This window comes from Gekko japonicus, unplaced genomic scaffold, assembly GCF_001447785.1.
Source record: "Gekko japonicus isolate JY-2015 unplaced genomic scaffold, Gekko_japonicus_V1.1 scaffold404, whole genome shotgun sequence".
In the NCBI taxonomy this organism is placed as follows: domain Eukaryota; kingdom Metazoa; phylum Chordata; class Lepidosauria; order Squamata; family Gekkonidae; genus Gekko; species Gekko japonicus.
Genome location: NW_015174854.1, coordinates 724,424 through 745,522, shown reverse-complemented (window position 1 = coordinate 745,522; position 21,099 = coordinate 724,424). Strand labels below are relative to the sequence as shown.

The following is a 21,099-nucleotide window of genomic DNA, read 5'->3' as shown; positions in this document are numbered from 1 at the left end:
GAAATTCTGCTGGACCTTTTGACCTACCTACATAGTGGTTTTAAAAATACACTATTAAAATCCTAAACAAAATAAATATATTTTAAATGAACCCAAAATATCTCAAAATAGTCAGGGTAGATCTTACTTCTGTCCTCACACTCCACTGAGCAAATCTGGAAGCCTTCCTTCAGCCAAATGAGCCTTCTCCAATTTAATTGGCTCTTTCTCTAGTACAAGGGCCATGTAAACTGAAGGAATATGAACCAATATGTATAAAATTCTCCCCATTTCACAGACATAGGTCAGAATATCAAACACATTTTTGACACCAAAGTCTTCATCAGCTGTCAATCTAATATTAATGGTGTTAATAAAACAAAGTAAACCTTTCTCTTATATTAACAGAAAATGTGTTTAAACAATTTATAGGGCTCATATGAGCTTAGCAGATTCTCCACATTTAACATTCAAAGTTACCACAAAATATCAGGAATTAGCATAAATTAACTGTGAATGACTATTAGACCATGCCCAAATTGGAATCCATTAACAACTTGTTTGCAATAATCAAGTTAATCATTCTGACTGATCATCAGGACTTCTACATCTCTTCCCTCCTGCTGCAACTTGCAAAGCACCCTGGGGGATGGGGGGGTACTCTGAGGAGTGGCATGAAGGGGGATTTGGAAGACTGTCACAGATCCAACCAATTAGCTGTCAGTGAGCCTTTCTGTGAAATATTTTCAGGTGGCCATTTCCACATTTTTTTTTTGCCCCAGATTCAATACTGTTGGGAAGCAGTTTTCCCCCTTGCTTTCCCACATCATTGTTCTGCATGTGTGCAGCTCCTGAGGTTTCCCCAGCTTTTTTCTGATTTTTCTTCAAACCTAATTTGCTATTACGTTTTTGGGGAAATCACAGTAAAACCTGGATAGCTGCTGTGTGGGTGGGAAAGTTCTAATTTTTTCATCCACATTCCCTGCCCCTCGCCCCCTGACCAGGGGAGACTTTTTTTAAAAAATCAGCAATTTATTCTTATACCATTAAAAAATATACATGAAACAGGTTCTCTGAATTCCTGGCTTTCTAAAAAAAAACAAAAAACAAAAAAACACCTCTAGCCCATTTCGCTGTGGAAATCTTAAGGGGAAGAAGAAGAAGAAGAGAAGAGATTGGATTTATACCCCACCCTTCACAACCCAAAGGTGTCTCAGAGCGGCTTACAAACTCCTTTCCCTTCCCCTCCCCACAACAGACACCCTGTGAGGTGGGTGGGGCTGAGAGAGCTCTTCACAGAGACTGCTCTTTTTCAAGAACAGCCCTTACCAGAACTATGGCTTGCCCAAGGTCATCCAGCCAGGTGCAAGTGGAGGAGTGGGAATCAAACCCAGTTCATCCAGATTAGAGTCCACACACTTAACCACTTCACGAAACTGGCTGCAACAGAAAGGGTAGAAACTTCCTTTAAAAAAAAAAAAAGGCTGGCAAAACAGAGAACTTGTTGCACATATTGTCATATGGTATAACAATATTCAATGTTAGATTTTTATTTTTAATGGAAACAAACCCAGTGACCCAGGTATGGGGGATAGCCACTGCAACAGGACTGTGGCATGGAAACACTGGGGAAACCACATAAGCCTGCCCCATGTAAAAACCAGTGACAGTGTTTTATTTTGAACTGATTTTCATTTTTGAAGCCAATAGAAACTTATGAAAGCATCTTATATATATAATTCCCTTATGTATTGGCCATTTCCAGCTCTCCCACTGGCTGTGTAGTGCGCTTTATCAGCCATTGGTCAATAAACTGCCACTCAAGAGTACTCTCGTGCCATTGGCTGGGTGCTGGGTTTGCTCCTCTCCCCCACTCACTGCCAGCCTGGACACTTCCTTCACAGAATAAACTATCAAAACAGCTGTCTCTCCTGACGAAGATACTTCTCCTTCTTGGCTCCTGTGGGACTAACTTTTCCCTCAGTGGCTGTTGCTAGGCAGCCAAGCTTGGTTCTGTCAGTAAAAATCTCATTCCCAGGCCTTTGTGGGGAACTCACTGGGGCCAGTCCAGACTACCGTTGCCAACTCCAGGTTGGAAAATTCCTCATAGAGGCCCCCCTCTAAAGCAGTTATTTACTCCGGGTGGGGGGAGGAGAGATCTGTTGTCTGCAGTTCAGTTGTGATACCTGGAGATCTTCAGGCTCCGCCTCAAGGTTGGCTACCCTAGGCATAGCAGTTAGCGCTTCAGAGCAGGGTCTGCTAGACCCAGGTTCTTGCTGTGGAAGTTGAGTGGGTGATTTTGGACCAGTCACAGACTTTCAGCTTAACCTACCCTATAGGGTAGTTATGCAGAGCAAAAGGGGAAGAGGAGAATGCTGTAAGCTGCTTTGGTCACCACTGTGGAGAAAGACTGTACTTTTCCTCCTGGAGAACCATTGCTGCCAATTTCTAGGTGAGGGTTGGAGATCACTCAGAATTAAAACTGCTCTCCAGATGGTAGAGATCAGGGGCAGATAACAGTAGGTTGATGGTTGACTGGGAAGAAGACAGGGTTGCCAACTCCAGGTTGGGAAATTCCTGGAGATTTGAGGGGTGGAGTCTGAAGAGGGTGGGGTTTGAGGAGGGGCGGTACCTCAGACAAGTACAATGCCATAGACTCCCCTCCCCAAACCAGCCATTTCCTCCTGGGGGACCATTTCTTTGTTTGACAATATTCTCTGTAACTTCTTTGGTTTACTAAACTCCAGGTGAGGGCTGAAGATCACTCAGAATTAAAACTGCTCTCCAGATAGTAGAGCTCAGTTCCCTTGGAGAAAATGGCTGCTGTGCATTATACCCCGTTGAGGTTGCTTCCCTCCTGCTTGGATCCCCACTGCGGGGATCTGTAGTTTTCCTAGGTGTAGTGGTTAAGTACGCGGACTCTAATCTAGGAGAACCGGGTTTGATTCCCCACTCCTCCACTCACAGTTGCTGGATGACCTTGGGCAAGCCATAGTTCTGGCACAGCTGTTCTTGAAAAAGAGCAGTTTCTGTCAGAGCTCTCTCTGCCCCACCTACCTCACAGGGTGTCTGTTGTGGGGAGGGGAAGGGAAAGGAGTTTGTAAGCCGCTCTGAGACTCTGAATGAAGGGTGGGGCATAAATCCAATCTCTTCTTCTCTTCTTTTAGGTAAAGGCTGCAGGTGGGGGGGCGATGGAAAGCTGAAGCCAAAGGGGCAGATAAAGGTAGGTTGATGGTTGACTGGGAAGGAAATAGGGTTGCCAACTCCAGGTTGGGAAATTCCTGGAGATTTGTGGGAGCCTGGAGAAGGTGGGATTTGTGGAGGGGTGGGACCTCAGACAGGTACAATGCCATAGACTCCACCCTCCAAACCAGCCATATCCTCCTGGGAAACCATTGTTGCCAATCTCCAGGTGAGGGCTGGAGATGATTCAGAATTACAACTGCTCTCCAGATGGCAGAGATCAGGTCCCCTGGAAAAAATGGTGGGCTCTGTGTCATTATGCCCTGCTGAGGTGCCCCCCAAGACAGCCAGTGTGACATAGCAGTTAGTGCTTCAGAGCAGGGTCTTCCAGACCCGGGTTCTTCCTGTGAAGGCTGATTGGGTGATTTCAGACCACTCACAGACTTTCAGCATAACCTACCTCACAGGGTTGTTGTTCAAATCAAAAGGGGGAGAGGAGAATGATGTGAGCTGCTTTGGTCACCACTGTGGAGAAAGACCGTACTTTTCCTACATACAGCCTACAGGGAGAGGGGAAAAGATGGAAACCTGAAATCAGAGGGGCAGATAATAGTATGTTGATGGTTGGCTGGGAAGGAGATAGGGTTGCTACCTCCAAGACAGGTACAATGCCATAGACTCTTACCCTCCAAACCAGCCATTTCCTCCTGGGGAACCATTGTTGCCAATCTCCAGGGGAGGACTGGAGATCACAGAATTACAACTGCTTTTCAGATGGCAGAGATCAGTTCCCCTAGAGAAAATGGTGAGCCCTGTGTCATTATACTCTGCTGAGGTCGCCACAGCAAAATGACGCTGAGTGCCAAAGGCCAGGGCACCCACCAAGAGTCTCTTTCTAGAGCTTGCTGTATTTATTTCCACAACGGGCCTTATTCCTAGTACAGTCTAATTTTATTTCTACACACACATACACACAAAGGACTGTGTAATAGGGTTGTGAATTCCAAAATTCCCAAGCTGAAAATATACATGAAAATTGCTGTTTTGGATTGTTACTATGATTTTCCAGAATGTTTACACGAATCTGGGATACTTAGACATTACAAACTCAACCCCAACCCCTGAAAAATCCATGTACCTTGCATTTATACCTGGTTATAACAGTATCCGTTTATCCTGGGACAAGTGTGGGATGAAACCGGGGTGACCTCAATGTAATGTGGAAACAAAAAAAAATACACTGAGATAATCACAGAGGTGAGCTCGAGTGTAGTGTAAGTTCGGGGACAGGACTGAACCAGGATTTAAGGTCTAGTGCGGAATCACCCTTTGGGTGTCTTTAGTTGACAGGCAGCACTAGCTCCCCTGCAATCCTGTTATTAGCTGGAAAAGCAGCCATTTTAGCCCTTCCAGTTTGGTGTAGTGGTTAAGTGTGCGGACTCTAATCTGGGAGAACTGGGTTTGTTTCCCCACTCCTCCACTTGCACCTGTTGATGTGACCTTGGGTCAGTCACAGACTCTGGCACAGCTGTTCCTGAAAAAGCAGTTTCTGTCAGAGTTCTCTCAGCCCCACCCACCTCACAGGGTGTCTGTTGTGGGGAGGGGAAGGGAAAGGAGTTTGTAAACCGCTCTGAGACTCCAAATGAAGGGCGGGGTATAAATCTAATCTCTTCTTCTTCTTCTCTTCTTCCGAAAAAGTCCCACACAGGAAATAATGGCAGAGCTGTAGTTATATCCAGTTCTTTCTCCTTCCCCCTCTCCTTTTGCCCTATGCAAGTAGGATCGCTGGGAGCGCCTTGTTCTGGGGTACACAGAACTGGATCCTTTTGTCCAATCCCCTCAAAACGGGAGGGGGGGCTGTTAGATTAAAGGGAGGACTGTGTTTTGTGCACATTTGTTGCTATTTTCTTTAAAAACAGCTGCCCCAGACCCTCAAACTGGCTCTCCCTTGAAAATAATGGTCCTGAAAATCCAAAATCCCTCACAAAACACACATACAACCAATTTGAAATGCAAACCAGCAATGTCCTACCCAAAAAATAGCAATCATAGTAACAGACCTTCTCTATTATGAACTGAGATCAAGGCAGCTTCTTAAACAAGTGATTTCATTTTATTCAGAACATCACTAGACAAAACTACATAGAACAAGGCTGACTTATATACGATTTGAACGGACAAAACCACACCCAAGAAACAGATAACAACCAATAGGAACACGGAGCTTGGAACCAATGAGAGTGGTTCCTGCCGAAGACAAGGCTTCTCTGATTGGCCCTTAGGGTCAATCCCAGTAATGCTCTGTTATACTAGAACTGTGCATAAGCTCACTCATGTCTTTAGTACATTAAGACATAACATTCCCCATCTCAGATCTGAAATTATGATGGTGTTTTTTTAAGCTCATGCCCTTATTGTTTAATTCACTCCGATATTGTTCCAGTAAGAGAAGTCAAAAACAAAGCACTCATCATTTTAAGTGCAATGGGAATTACCTATTTATGGAAGTTAATGGTTTTGAACATTCTTAAGCTTGTCATTTATTTAAATAATGACATTTTTAATATTTTGCTACAGCTACTGAAAGGGAAAAAACCTTGTAAGATATCCTTTATTACAAATGCAGATTGCAGAACATTTAAAATGATTTTGGAAACACATATGGTGGATGGGCCACAGTTTTATTGATTACATATGACTGAGACAACTGGGAGGGTACTTTTTCTGTATGGAGGCTGAATAGATTTTCCCATTGGGTATTTTGTTTCAAAAAGTTTAAATTCAAAATTGCATTTGGGTAATTGTGTTTAAATTCTTCAGAATAGACGGAGGGGGAACACTGTCCTTTTTTTGGTCTTTTTTTTTGTAACACTGAAGAGATAATCTTGTACATTTAATGAGTTCCTTGTTAATATACTTATTGTGAATAAGTGTTTCTGTACCTAAGGAGACTGGTTATGAAAAGTAAACCATCTTTCAGCAGTTATTGTCTCATTAAAGCACTAGATTTCTAGGCAATGACAAACTTATTTATTTATTTTATTTATTTTATTATATTTATACCCCGCCCTCCCTGCGAACAGGCCCATAAGGCACAAAGTGCATACAATATATAAAAACTAAAACAATTAAAATTCAATTCCATCAGACGCACAAATAGAAAACTCCTAACATTTTGTATAACAGGAGGGGAAGGTCCCGCAGGGCCCTGATCTCCTCCGGGAGCTCGTTCCACCAGATAGGAGCCGCCACTGAAAAGGACCTGGCCCTCGTTTCAGCAAGTCTGGCCTCCTTGGGGCCCAGGGTCACCAAGTGGTGTTGTGACCCTGACCAAAGTGCTCTTTGGGGAATATATGGGGAAATGCGGTCCCTCAGGTATGTCGGACCTGGCCATGTAGGGCTTTAAAGGTAAGCACCAGCACTTTGAAGCGAATCCGGTATGCTATAGGCAGTCAGTGCAGCACTTTCAGTACAGGTCGAGTGTGCTCCCACCTAGGGGCGCCCACCAACAACCTGGCCGCAGCATTCTGCACCAGCTGCAGCTTCCGGATTTGCAACAGAGGCAGCCCCATGTAGATAGCGTTACAGTAGTCTAGCCACGAGGTGACCGTCACATGGATCACTGTAGCTAGGTCATCACAGTCGAGCAAAGGAACCAACTGCCATACCAGCCAAAGATGATAAAAGGCCGATCTGGCAGTGGCCGCCACCTGGGCCTCCATCGTTAAGGTGGGGTCCAGGAGCACTCCCAAACTTTTAAACTCTGAAGCTGGCACCAAAGGTGCCCCGTCGAAGGTCGGGAGCTGAAGCCCTAACACCAGTCCGGTCCGACTCAAGCACGGGACCTTCGTCTTCGCTGGGTTTAATTTCAGCCTGCTCAGCCTGAGCCACCCAGCCACAGCCTGTAAAGCCCGATGCAGATCTTCTGGGTTGGAGTCTGACTGGCCGCCCAACATCAAATAGAGCTTGGTGTCATCTACGTATTGATGACACCCCAGCGCATACCTCCGAACAATCTGGGCGAGGGGGCGCATATATATGTTAAACAGCACTGAGGAAAGCACCGCCCCCTGCGGCACCCCACATTCCAGCGTGTGCCTCTGGGACTGCTATTCCCCTAGCACTACCCTCTGTCCTCGACCTTGGAGGAACGAGGCAAGCCATTGAAGGGCAGGCCCCTGAATCCCCACGTCTGAGGAATCCAATGGGGGGGGGGGAGAGAACAGGTTCCATTTCCCTTCCCTCAAATTATAAAGGGCCATATATTTAGTTCATATAATTTGGCACAAACCCAAAAAAGATCCATGCTATTAAAATTCATAGGAAGGCAATTCTCCCAACAAAATGTATCTGAACATCTTTGAATGCATGTGCATGCATTCACACACTTCCTAAATGCAGTTTGCACTTTCAGGTGTAATCAAAGAGCGTTGCTGAACAAACATGAAGTGCAGCAACAAAAACCTGTAATTTGAGAGCACTTTGTTTACTAAATTATGAAAGCTTTCTGGTCACAGATTTAGCTAAACCTGATGTAAATAATTTATTCATTTAACCCTTCTATTAAACATACCAGAAAAAAGAAACACACACCAGAAACCTAACTAATTACATACAAAAGAAAACAAGTTGTTTTAAGCCAATGAATGTCTTTCTAATGAAAAGTTCTTCTGAAGGTTGCTGCCTTTATAATTTGTTTGCCATTTTTTAAAATCCTCAAATTACTATTGTACAACATCCCAGAAATATATAAACTGATTTAAAACTCATAATAGCACATACCTTATTACAAATTATACTTGTCCAATAAAACAGAGCACTAAAGTTCTACAAAGAACTGTTGACGTAGCAGTAACTAAATACAGTCTATAGTAAAGCTATTTATGAATACTTGTTGACTTGCATCAGCATCCTTGAAAAAATTTTCTGCGACAACCTCCTTCACCACCACTACCCTGCATAAAAACATATTAAATTGGCAGGCAGACTCTTTAGAAGCACTCTATAACTTCAGCAAGGCCTTGCAAACAGTGCTCGGGGACCAACAATTTAAAATGCAACTGGTCAAAAATCTTAAACGTATTGCTAACATTCAGCCATCTCTCTCCTGTTTTTGCCCATAAGATACAGTTTTATGTATTGTGTCTGTGTGTATCCTTTATCAGAAATAATTACACAGATGAGCATTATCCTATAAACTGGAAACATACTTATGATAAAAGTCTGGGCCTATTGCACAGGAAGTCTGTTATCAATAAACATAACTTACCTTCTTCTAGGCACACAGGTTTATCACTTGGCTTCCAGCTCAGAGAGCCATTAGAATGTCTCACACAAAGTTTTTTAGGTGGACCCTTAAGCCTGTATCCTTCTTGGCAATGGAACCGGACTACTGAACTTTCAAAGAAAACACCTGCACCATGCACCTTATATCCATGCTCCGGAAATCCAGGATCAGCACAAGCCTGGAGAACATCAAATCCTACAATGAAGACATTAAAATATGTTTATTCATATGAATTGGACCAAATTAAGGTCTTATGTTAGTCTCAGAAAGGGACAGAGAACCCAAACAAGCTCAGGGTCACATTTTCTCTGCCACTGAGCATACTCATGATAAGACTCCCATGAAGGCTAAAACAGATGTGATCCTGGGCATTCAATAACAAACAACAGCAAAAATACTTTTAAACATGGAATTAATTTATATTATTTTAATTGTCTGCAGGCGTCCTTGATCACCTTTGGTAGAAACAGTGGATTAGAAATGATTAAAATGAATGAATAAATCTCTGGAGCTTTCAAGCTTTTAAAACAGGAAAGTAATAGGTGAGTGGGAGCCCAATGCAGAATGCCACTGCAGAGTAGACCCTGCCTCCAGCACCATTCCCTCCAATGTGAAATAGGTAGCCATCTGCTCTCCACTACAGCAAACCTACGTATGCACTCTTTATGTCGCCTGTATGTTTGCTCCTAAAGGGCAAGTAGCAGCTCCTCAGGGCTGTTTCAGGTTAGAAAAACTGAAACTCCCTCCACCCCTGTGACACAATCTCTGCGCGCGCGCGCGCGCGCACACATATACACAAAATCTCTGCTTGTGAGCTCTAGAGGAAGAACTCTTCCTATTACAAACCAATGGCATTTTAGTTCGTAGGCCAGGACACATTTTAGAGGATGGCAAATTCTACAGATCTGGTACCCTGGAGTGTAAATGAAAATAAATAAAAAATAAAAGAAAATACCCATGCATAACATGCCTCCCATCTGATCCCCTGCTAGCAGAGATGGGGTGGGTAATGGTGCCTCCAAAATGAGCTCTTTTAGAACACCTGATCCTAATTAAGAAGGGATTTTATAAATGGGATCAGGTGTTCCTCATAATAAGGAGAAAAGATTGCATTATACTGCATGCTATGCTTGGTTTCTTCATGTTATTCTTCCCATCTTTATGAGATAAAACTATTTTAGTGAGAAAGACCCTATGCATTTATTACATGTTTATTACAGTGTTTTGGACAAGAGCTTTTTCCAGATTCTGTTCTGCTCCTGAGAAACAGTACGACACAATTGTCAAACAAATTAATTTACTGTACATACGGGTTTTCTGTGACTTCCATGACTGGGCTGCATGTGCATTGTACATATGCACCATATAGCAGTTGCTCTAGGTAGGACACATGGCAACAACATACAATGTATTATGTACATCCACACCTTATTTATATCCCACTTCTGTCCCTTGTGGGGACCTAAAGCCGCTTATCACATAATTCTCCCCTCCTCCAACTACTAAAATCAGAGTCAACGTAAGTCAAATCGTGGCAATATTACCTAGTAAAACTTCTCAGATTCTTCTCCCTCTGGTGTCCTTTTCTTTATCAGCTAAATTCCGGCACCCCCAAAGTATGGATAAAAGTCAGTAGCTGCAATGCTCCATACCAGGACCCAAAAGTAAATCCATGTAATATCTTTTAAACTTGTCCCCCCCCCCCTTTTGGAACATCTAGCCTAAGGAAGAGTTTCAGAGACCTCAATACCTCAATTATGATGGTTGGTCATAACAGAAGGCATTGCATGGTATTTTGTTTTTGGATTTTGATATATCTTTTAAAAGTACAAACTAAGCAGCTTTCATTTTGGTTTCCATTATACTCTGCAGACCAATCTACAGCTTTGCTATACAACAATGGCACAGTCTGAATGATAGATAGGAAAGAGATCACTGCAGTGTATTGGTGGGTGGGCAGCCAGTGTTATCTTCCTTCCATTCCCACCCAGAATACTTGTCCCACTTCTGAAAGATGACCAGATAGTCACAGGCAATAGCATAGATGCACGAAAAGTCTAACATGTACAGTGTGATAATAAGCAGACTTACACCCTTCCAAGCCAAGCCCACTGTCAGGAGTTCTGCTTAGGATTGCACTGGTAGTAACACGGTTGATTCTTGAATTTTATCCATGATAGCAATTACACTATTCTCGTCTATGTAAATGTAACTTTGTGCAGAGATGTCATTAACTTTTTGAACACTGTATCTTCCAATAGCTATCCAGTGACAGGTGTACCAGATGATGAAGAAGTTGTGATCTTACTCTCCCACCCACGTGGGAAAGAAAACTGGAGGGGGAAGCATCATCTTAAACAGGCCAAGAGTGTAGGGAGTCAGGGTCATGCTTCACCTTACACTTGCATCCAAGACATGAATTATCCAGAGACCACATTTAAATTTAAGAAACTGCTGTAATTAAAGTAATTTCAGCATATAGTTTACATAGCCGCTTTACAAGAAAAGAAAAACAACAATCAAAACTGGGCTTCAAACCAAATATATGCTGAACAAACAGCTTCACAACTGGCACAGCAGGGGGAGCAATCAATGCCAGTGGGAGGCAGGCCTGGAAAATAAAGCTATCAAATTCTGACTTTAGTGTTCTGACTTTGAATGAGAACCGGGCTCACCGTTTCCTGCACACTAAGCACCAAATACTTCCAATGGGGACACACTGAAAATCTCTTTTAAAAGATATAATTCACAGTGTTGCAGCATTCAGAACATTTTTCTCAGCAAACCTCTGTTTGCATCCTGAGTATTAAGCCTGGGATGTTGGTTTTCAAAGAACTCGAAACATAAAAGATGTAGGGCAATTTAATTTTCGCATTTTTTCCCCTTTCGGTTTGATATTCTAGTAAAACAAACACAATGGAATATATGGCAGAATCTGTAACGTATCTATAAGATGCTAGATAACACTAGTTTCATCATGCCAGAAGACTAATGGCAATGCACACAATCCACTGTCATCACTGATAAAGCTAAGAGGAGTCAGTGGGAAGACTAAGGTACCTTCAAGAACTGACACCTAGAGAGTGACGTCCCTTCACACTCATCTGTTTCCCACTTGTTACTCTCAAATTACAAGATTTGAACCCCCTCAGAGCAGCACAGAAAATATCTTTTGAAGATTTATTAAGTAAATATCCCTAATACATTCAGCTAATTTGGTAGAAATATCACACACACACACACAAGCTAAGAAATAAAGGGTTGAGGTGATCTTAAGAAATCAGAGATTAAAGAGGGCAAAGCGTTGATGGGGTAATAGCTACCTTCCGAAGAGTCTGCAGTGAAGAACAGATGGCTTGCCTAGCAAGCACGTTCATGGAAACCCAAGATAGATGGTACGCATCCCAGGAAACTGAACCAAAGATGGCTGGGTTTGGAGTCCAGATATAGGAAAACTGGGTCTGCAGGACAGTGTGGTACAATAGGGAAATGGTCCTGAATGGACCGGAATGGCCAGTAATGGCCCAGAAGGGGTTTTGGGCAAAAGAAGTCCTGGTTTGGGAAGGGAAATCTTTATTAGAGAGGTATAAGGGCAATTGTATAGTCTTGGCTCTGTTAATGGCTGGGCTATCACGGGACCAATAATGACAATGCCCTATGCCAGGTTCGGCCCTAAACTGTTTGGGATTCCATCCTTCAGGTTGCAAGGGGAGGCTTTTGCTAACAATGGCTTTCTTGCCTCCCTAATTTGACTAATTTAACCACATCTCTTTATACATCTTCCGCCCTCCGGTACCAGTTAAGTCTTCAGACAGCCTCCTCAAGCTGCTTTCAAGGTCTGTTCATATGGGCACCCCTTTGTAGTGGCCTGCTAGAGTGAGGAGAGTGCATTCACTAGCTACATTTAGGAAGGTATATAAGACAGTCTTGTTCCAGAGAGCATTTGCTGTAGGGTAAATCGTTTCAAGGAGGGAAGGCGGCATGGCATAGCCTGATGCCATTAGATCTCAGAAGTTAAAGAGGGTTGGTACTTGAAAGGGAGTCCACTAAGGAAGCCTCTGTAGAGGAAGGCAAAGGCAAACCACCTCTGCTTCTCACTTGCCTTGAAAGACCCTTGCTGGAGTGGCTGTAAGTTGGTTGTAGCTTGACGACACTTTATGTACACACACAATTTTTTTCATTTTAATCCTGTGTGTTTTTAATTCTTGTATGTTTTACAACTTCAATGCTTTTAAATTTGTATATTTTAATTTGTGTTTTGATTCTTTTAACTGGTCCACCTAGTCCAGCATCCTGGCTCACACAGCAGCCAACCAGTTACTCTGGAGGGCCAACAACAAGGCACAGAGACTGGGACTTTTCCCCTGATGTTGCCTCCTGATACTGCTATTCAGAGGTTTACAGTCTCTAAATGTGGAATTTCCCTTTAGTCTCCATGGCTAATAGCCGTACTGAACTTTATGTGCCTTATAGATGCCCACTCCCCCAGTTTGTGTAGATCCTCCTGGAGCTCTTCACAGCAGGCCTTGGTCTTCCCCATCCTTCCCCAGACTATGCCATAATTTTGTGTCATCTGCAAACCTGGCCACTACAATGCCTATCCCAACTCCAGATCATTTATGAACAAACTAAATAGCACCAGCTCCAATACCAATGCTTGTGGAATCTGCCTACTTATGTTACTCCATTGAGCAAACTGTCCATTTATTCCTACTCTCTGCTTCCTTTCATTTTAACTAATTTTTAATCCATAAAAGGACTAATCTTCTTATCCCATTACTGCTAAGTTTACTGAGGAAACTTTGGTGAGGTACCTTGTGAAACCCTTTTGACAGTCAAAGTATGTAATGTCTACTGGGTCACCATAATCTACAAGTTTGTTCATTTTCTCAAAGAACTCCAAACAGGTGGGGTAGGCATGACTTCCATTTGCAGAAGCCATGCTGATCTTCTTTCAGCAGGCTTTGTTCCTCTATGTGCCTAATAATTCTATCTTTGATTACAGTTTCTACTAAGTTGCCTAGTACAGATGGTAGGCTAACTGGCCTGAAATTTCCTGGTTCCCCTCTAGTCCACTTTTCAAGATCAGTGTAACATTTGCTATTTTCTAGTCCTCTGATTTTAGAGACAAGTTACATATACTTGTTAGATCAACAATTTCACATTTGAGTTCCTAAGAACCTTTAGGTATATGCCATCAGGACTCAGAGACATTGGCTTTTAATTTCTCCAACAGATCTGCAGGCAGCTGGAGGGCCTCACGCGCCCGATCTCCACTCGGAGATTGGGCATGCGGGGCCCTTTCCCGCCAGTTGCCTGCAATTAAGGGGCTCTTTTTAAGTGCATGCAGGTGGAGACCCCTGCCCGCCTGATCTCCCAGGTGGCTGCGGGTGTTGGGGCTTGGGGGCAGGGTTTCCCCCACCGGCCAGCTGGCCGGTGGCAGGTAGAACTCCCCAAAAAGTAAGTGACCTCTGCCAATCTGGGGCGTCTGGCAAGCCTAGGTCATCTTGACCCAGAAAGTTCTCCAGTGCCTCACAAACCTAAAGCCTACTGCCTTCTCATCCATACATTGCTGCATTGTTTGCCACCTTCCATCCAAAGAGATAAGGTGGGATATAAATATTTTAATTAGATTAAATAACACCTGGAGCAATTATTCCACAGTGTTCCTAACTTTGGATAGCCTGGAATATGAGAGTGATCTGTGGGGAGCTGATGAACAATCAACATTTCCCTGTGGCAGGAGGCTGACCCAGTTGGACTTCTGTTCTCTTCCAAGGCAAGGATTTTAAGATTCTAAGTAGTAAGCAGGTTTTTAAAGTCTTTATGCTACACATCTATCCCCAGTGTACAAAGAAACTCTTTATAACAGAAATCCACAAGCCAAGCTCAGAAACAGTCACTGTGGTATTATCAGCCTCTCTCTGCCTGCAATCAAGAAGTATACACATTGCAGCCACTAAAATTTATGACCAGGCATCTGAAATCTACTTGCTCACTCTTTCTATCTTTATGTTGCATAACGTATAACAAACCCTTCACTTATTTACTACATGCAGGCAAAGGAGAAAGGTCAGCCACAAGACAGAGACATGGGAATCATCACCACCGATAACCATTGTCATTACCAACATCTATGACAAAGGTGGCCCTATATGGAGAACGAGACCTACTGTTGCAGGAGGCCGGGATATCACTAAATTGGGGTTTTAGAACTACATCTGACAATACACCATCTTAATTTACTGAAGGGACTATCACTATCTTGAGCATTTTAAAGTATGAATTATCCACTGTTTGGTTGTTTTAACTTGTTTTTAAGATTCCAGATATATCTGTAGAAAAAGTTCTCTAGTGAGACACAATATAACCATAAATCTTTAGTACATATTATAAAAAACATAAGTGATTTCTCCCCATTTGAACCAATAAAGGGTATAAAATGCTGATGATACATGAAGACTAATTTCCTAATGATCCCTAAAGTAGTGAAATATATGATGCCAGCAAGCAGACTGATAAATATCCTACCTTAAATGGTAACCTAGCAAATACTATCCTGTGGAATGAATTTAAAGATTTCAACTGGTTGCCACAAGATTAATTTGCACAAAGTGTTATGCATGCTATCTGCAAGCAATTAATTTTTACACATAGGAACTGGTACTATTGAACCGTGTGCCTATATTTTTTTCCCATCCAAGAAACTCTACAGTGGAAATAATAATCTGGGTTACTGAGTTACGTTCAGAGTTTCTGCATATCAATTGCATTTTTATTTTAAATCCCCAAAGGGATATTTTTTATTATTTTTATATCAGACTACAAACTACAAAGAAAATATGAGGGAAGGGGACTACATCTAAGGATAAAGGATAGATAACCACACTATACTAAAAACCCAAGAGGAGGAGATCATATCCGTGTTATTCTAAGTGTTATTAATAAAAGTGTTAGTAGAACAATATACTTGTAGAGTTCTTGTTTGTCACGGCTTCGATGTTAGTATGTTGTTGTGCGAGAACTTTCTGAGCATCTTCTTGTTGTTTGCTTCAAACGGCAATTTTCAGAGTCTTTCTGCCTTTACTTCGGTTTTCTGTCTCTGAAATCATATGTCACTTTCGTTGCGCCTGCACCTATTCCGACAGCAGAGTCCTCATCCATTCCCGAGGTAGTGGAGTCACTTGATTTCGATTCTTCATCTTTAGATTCTTCCTCCGTTCCCAACTGATGTCTCAAGAATTCTTTAGCTTTAAAAATGGAGTCAATCTTTTCTCTTTTATTGTTGATTTTAAAGATGACACCCTCAGGGATCGCCTACCTGTACGAAATTCCATTGGTTTGAAGAAAAGAAATTCAGTCCTTATAGCTTTTCCTGTTTTGGCGAATTTCAAATGGAATGTCTTTTAGTTTTAATACTTTTAAAGTTTTAATATTTGTATTCCCCAATTTCAGTGGAGTTGCTGAAGTCGCTTTTAAAATAGCATCTCTGGTCTGTCTTCTTGAGAATCTGACCACAATTTCTCCAGGCAGGCTATTTTTTTTAATATAATTGGAGTATGCCCTATAGGCAGTCTCCATCTCTTTTACTACTTCCTCCGCTGTTGAGCCTATTGCTGGAGCGATGATCTCACCAAGAAGCTTCCTCAGATCCTCCTTTTCCGATTCAAGCACTCCCTGGAATCTGAGAATCATATTGGCTTTTTCCATTTGTAGCTGTAACAGATGGTTTTCTTGGAAGTTTTGTTTTGCTTCAGCTTCCCCCATTCTCTTCTTCATTTTCTTATTTGTGGTGTCTATCTCTTTAATTCTCTCAGTCGCATGCTCCACCTTCTTCTCCGTTTCTGCCAGTTGGAGCTGCTGGGATGCAAAGTTTTGATTCAAGGAGGTCAGTTGCTGGTTAATACCATCGAGTTGCTCCATCACCGGCTTGAGCATATCCGCTAAGATTTTCATGACGTCTGCTCCCTCTTCCGGTTTTGGGCTCTGACTACCCGGTGGTTTCGTTTTAAACTTTCTTTGTGAGGCTGCCATTTTATACGATCGTTTACATTTCCAAACCGCTTCTCACGGACTTGAAAAATCGCCACCTCTCAACGCTCAAGTAAGTCTCTCAAAACAAGATCGCTGCTTGTTTCCCCCCCTGCCCCTTTGTTTCGTTTATCTGTCCATTCACATAAGAGGCGTCCCTCTTTGTACTCCGCTTTTCCCACCGGGGGGGGGGGGTAGTTCGCTTTTAAATTATTCCACTTATTTTGAACTCACGTTCATTGTCGGTCACTTCTCTGACCTCGCTCGCAGTGATCGATATTCCGCTCGATCTCCAGCACTTGTCCCAGTTGAATTTATTGTGGCATTAGTATTCATAGACTAGAATCCTCTTCATCAGATGCATAACCACATTACATACTGGATTCATTTTGTGTATCACAGTAATATTTTATGCATACAGCAGATGACACAATTATGGATTTTAAAGTTGTTAAACAAAGGCAATAGTTCCATCTTATTATCTGGTCTTTCATAACATTCCTGACATGTCACCTTGCTGCAAAAACAAGTGGAAATGAAGTTTTTCATCAGTTTCCTTATGATGCTGTACCTAAACTTAATGATCAAAATACTAGTATTTAGCATTATTGTAAGCAGCGTTGGGGACTTAAGGCTGAAAGCCTTCGTACAAATATTGTAAATAAGAAATAGTTATGAATGATCTCACTTGAAACAATAAAGTAAATTATGTTTGACTGGTGAGCTGCTACTAATTAGATGGAGTTTATAGAAATCTGTAAACATACTTTCAGTCCTCATGTTGTGGTATAAACATTTAACAGATACATAAATAAAAATGGCTGGATGGAAATCCAAAAATTTCATAGCAGTACAGAAGGGAAGGAGCTGTGGCTCAGTGGTACAGTATCTGCTTGGCACACAGAAGGCCCCAGGTTCAGTCCCTGGCATCTCCACTTAAAAGGTGGTAGGTGATGTGGAAGAGCTCTACATGAGACCCTGGAGAGCCAGTCTGAGTAGACAACACTGACCCTGATGGATCAATGGTCTGACTCAGCACATGGCAATTTCCTGTGTTCATATCACAAATCTGACTTCCTCGTTGAGATTCCATCCCTCTTTCATACTGGAAGAAGTAGTGTACCATGAGTGCTACTTCAGAAGAGCGTTCTTTCTTCCATTAGTATAATCAGCACACTCATTAAAAAACTCTTGAGCAGTCTTTCTGATGATGTGGAATACAATCCTATGCCCACACAAAAATACCTCCACACAGAGAAAAATGATGTACAAAACAACTTAATTATAATAAAGAAGAACAAAACTGCTTTCCCACTCGTGTTGCTTGGTATATTTATTGGGTATAAGCACAGTATGAAGAAATGCCGTCCACCCTAGAATTTATCTCAATAATTTAACCATTGGGTTACACTCTATTCATGTCACAGGAGCCCCTCTGCAAATCTGTAGTTAGTAGAGAGGACAAGTACTGGGAATGAGGTATCCATCCCCCAAGCACAGAGCACTCAGGCTCTTCATTATGCAAATAGGAGGCTGAGGAAAAGCAAAGAGTTTGCCATCTCACAGCTTCCTAGAATGTCACAACTCAGGGGACAGAACAAAGTTTGAGTCCAGTGGCACCTTTAATACCAACATAAGCTTTCATGTTCATGCACACTTCATCAGATACATTGAAACAGTTTTTCTCAAGCCTTACATATAGGTGTGGGGGGTTTAGTTGCTAGGAAGGGCTACTTGGAGTCAAGATGCATAAGTACAGCTAAGATTGGAATAATGCAGCTGGTAAGGTGTGTGAACAGCAGCAAATTAGTATACAGATAATAAATGAATTAGCAACAGATGTGAGAACTAAGCTTGAGTCCAGTAGCAACTTTAAGACCAACAAAGTTTAATTCTGGGTATAAGTGAGAATTGAGTGACTTAGCATGTGTAGTGAGATAAGAACCCAATATCTCTGTTAAGCGCTGGGGGTTCCATTGTCATGAAAGTTGTAATTTATTTTTTAATTATTTTTAATTTATTATTATATTTCTACCCTGCCCTCCCCGCGAATGGGCTCAGGGCGGCTCACAAAAAGGACAGCACGTGCCAATATAAAACAGTAAAACACCTAAAACATAAAAACAACCATTATCAAAATAAAGTGCTCAGTGGTTAACTGCACTACAAGATTTCCGTGAACTGTCAGTAGGAGCACCTGATATACCATCTATCTATGTGACCAGTGATTTGAGGCTCAGGGTAGCGAAGATCATCAGTAGCTGGAAATGATGGGCCAGGGTATACCAGTGCTCCTGGGAAGGGGGAGGTATAACGGTGGGACCAGGCAGAAATGGAAGGGAAGGGGGCTGAGAAATAGAGAAGCTCGGCCACCTTCCAGCCTGCGTCCCATCCCAAAGGAGGCAGGCAGTGGGGCAGGGATTAGAAACCCCACTCCATCATTGGTGTTGTGCAATGCCAGGTCCATAAATAATAAGACTGCAGTTCTTTGGGACTTTCTGCATGCGTGACTGAGACCTGGGTGCGAGATGGGGAGACAGTAGCACTCTCCCAGTTAGCTCTGCTTGAGTTCTCGGTCCTTCACCAATCTCAGACAATGGGGCGGGCGGGAGGAGTGGCTCTGTTCATTTGAGAGGCTGACTCCTTCAGGGTGCTCCCAGTGCCCAGGCTCACAGGCATTGAGTGTGCCGGCTTTGTGTGGGAAGCCGGGGAGAGTTTGGCTGTTTGGTTGGTGCACCGACTGCCCAACGCACCGCCTGACAGCCTGCTGTCCCTGATGGAGGCCGTGTCCGGCTGGGCGTTGGAGCACCCTAGACTGATAGTCCTGGGTGACTTCAATGTCCATGGCGATGATGTGGCTTCCTCACGGATGATGGACCTGATGTCGTCCATGGCGGCGCTGGGACTCTCCCAATAGGTAACGGCCCCCACTCACCGAGCCGGTCACACGCTTGATTTGATTTTTGCAGCAGGGGTTACAGTGGACCGGATTACTGCTGTGGCAGTTCCATGGTCAGACCACCATGCCCTGAGGGCCCGAGTGAATGTGTCACCCCTACCCTGTTTGAGCAGTGAGCATATTTTAGCTCACCTGCGAAGCCAAATGGACCCAGTGCGGTTTCAGATGGCTCTTCAGGACCCCATGCCCCCTGGCGGCTCATTAGATGAGCTAGCTGAGGACTGGCAAAACCGACTCTTGACAGCCATCAATGAGATCGCTCCCAGATGCCCTCTGCGCCCACGCACTAGGCTGGCTCCTTGGTATACCCAGGAGCTGAGGCTGATGAAGCAAAGGCTTAGACGGCTAGAGAGACAATGGCGGTGTGCTCGTGATGAAGCAACAAGAGCATCTTATAGGACATTTATGAAATCCTATGAGGTGGCAGTCAAAGCTGCGAAGAGGGAGTTCTACGCAGCCTCGATTGCAGCTCTGCCACAATGCAGACAAAACACTAGGGCATTGGACGTCGGCTGTTAGGCTTTTGAGAGCTACTTTGCAGATAAAGTCTTGGCGCTCCTCCGCGACCTCCCCGCCACAGTTGAGACAGTGAGTGAACTTGAGGCTCCATGCACGTCTTCTGGTCCCATTCTGGATTATTTCGGTCCACTCAGCCTAGAGGAAATTGACAGATTGATCTCAACTGTACGCCCAACCACTTGCAGCCTTGATCCGTGCCCCTCCTGGCTAATTAAAGCTGGCCTCCAGGGCTTGCGAGTGTTGGATCCCCAGGCATTCGAAATAACTCCACGTTTAATTCAAAGCAAGGTTTATTTCAAAGCGATGGTTCAGACAGGAACAAGGACATTGTTAGGAATGACTACCAATACACAGGTATAGCATAATAAAGGGATTTGAACCATGTTGGGCCAATGAGGCCAGTTCCCGCTGGCGGGAATAGAACTCGTTAACGCACGCCTATTCCATGGGAACGTAACAGTTCAGTACCATCAACACAGGTTCAGTTCACAGGGTAGATAACCATAACAAGCTTAGCGAAGCTCCAACTCCCACCACCAGCTGCATGACCTTGGCCAGTTCCGCAAAATACAGAGAAGCATAATGAAAGTACAGAAACCCAGGGGGGGGGGGGAAGAGCACAAGACATGTGAAGCAGGTAACATCAGATACAATGGCAGCTAGCTGACAGCGAGGCACTCTCAGGGATATTATCAACAAGTCCCTCTTGGAGGGACTGTTCCCGGGGGCTCTCAAGGAAGCGATGGTCTGCCCCCTCCTTAAAAAGCCATCCCTGGATCCGGCCGAATTGGCCAACTATCAGCCAGTTTCCAACTCGCCTTATTTGGGCAAGTTAATTGAGAGGGCGGTGGCGATACAGTTGCAGAGCTTTCTGGATGACGCTTCCATGCTAGATCCTTTCCAGTCTGGTTTTCGCCCGGGCCATGGGACAGAGACAGTACTGGTCGCCAGTATTCCCCCTAAGCTGAGTTAGTGTGAGCTAGCTCTCAGTTTTTTTAGCCTCTGGCTCACACATTTTTGTCTTAGCTCAGGAAGGATCGCTCCAGAGGAAACTAATTTATGCAGGAGCCAAATTCCTTGCTCACAACTTTAATGCCAGTAGCTCACAAAGTAGAATTTTTGCTCACGGGACTCCACAGCT

General features: G+C 43.4%; 1 protein-coding gene across 1 annotated transcript in view; it reads right to left on the bottom strand.

The window, feature by feature from the left end:
- Positions 1-21,099, bottom strand: part of SUSD4 (sushi domain containing 4) — a 138,189-nt gene that overhangs the window by 56,481 nt on the left and 60,609 nt on the right. Inside the window, exon 2 of the mRNA XM_015424591.1 lies at positions 8,432-8,644. Coding sequence (XP_015280077.1) covers positions 8,432-8,644 — 213 coding nt within the window. The remainder of the gene's footprint in view (positions 1-8,431; positions 8,645-21,099) is intronic.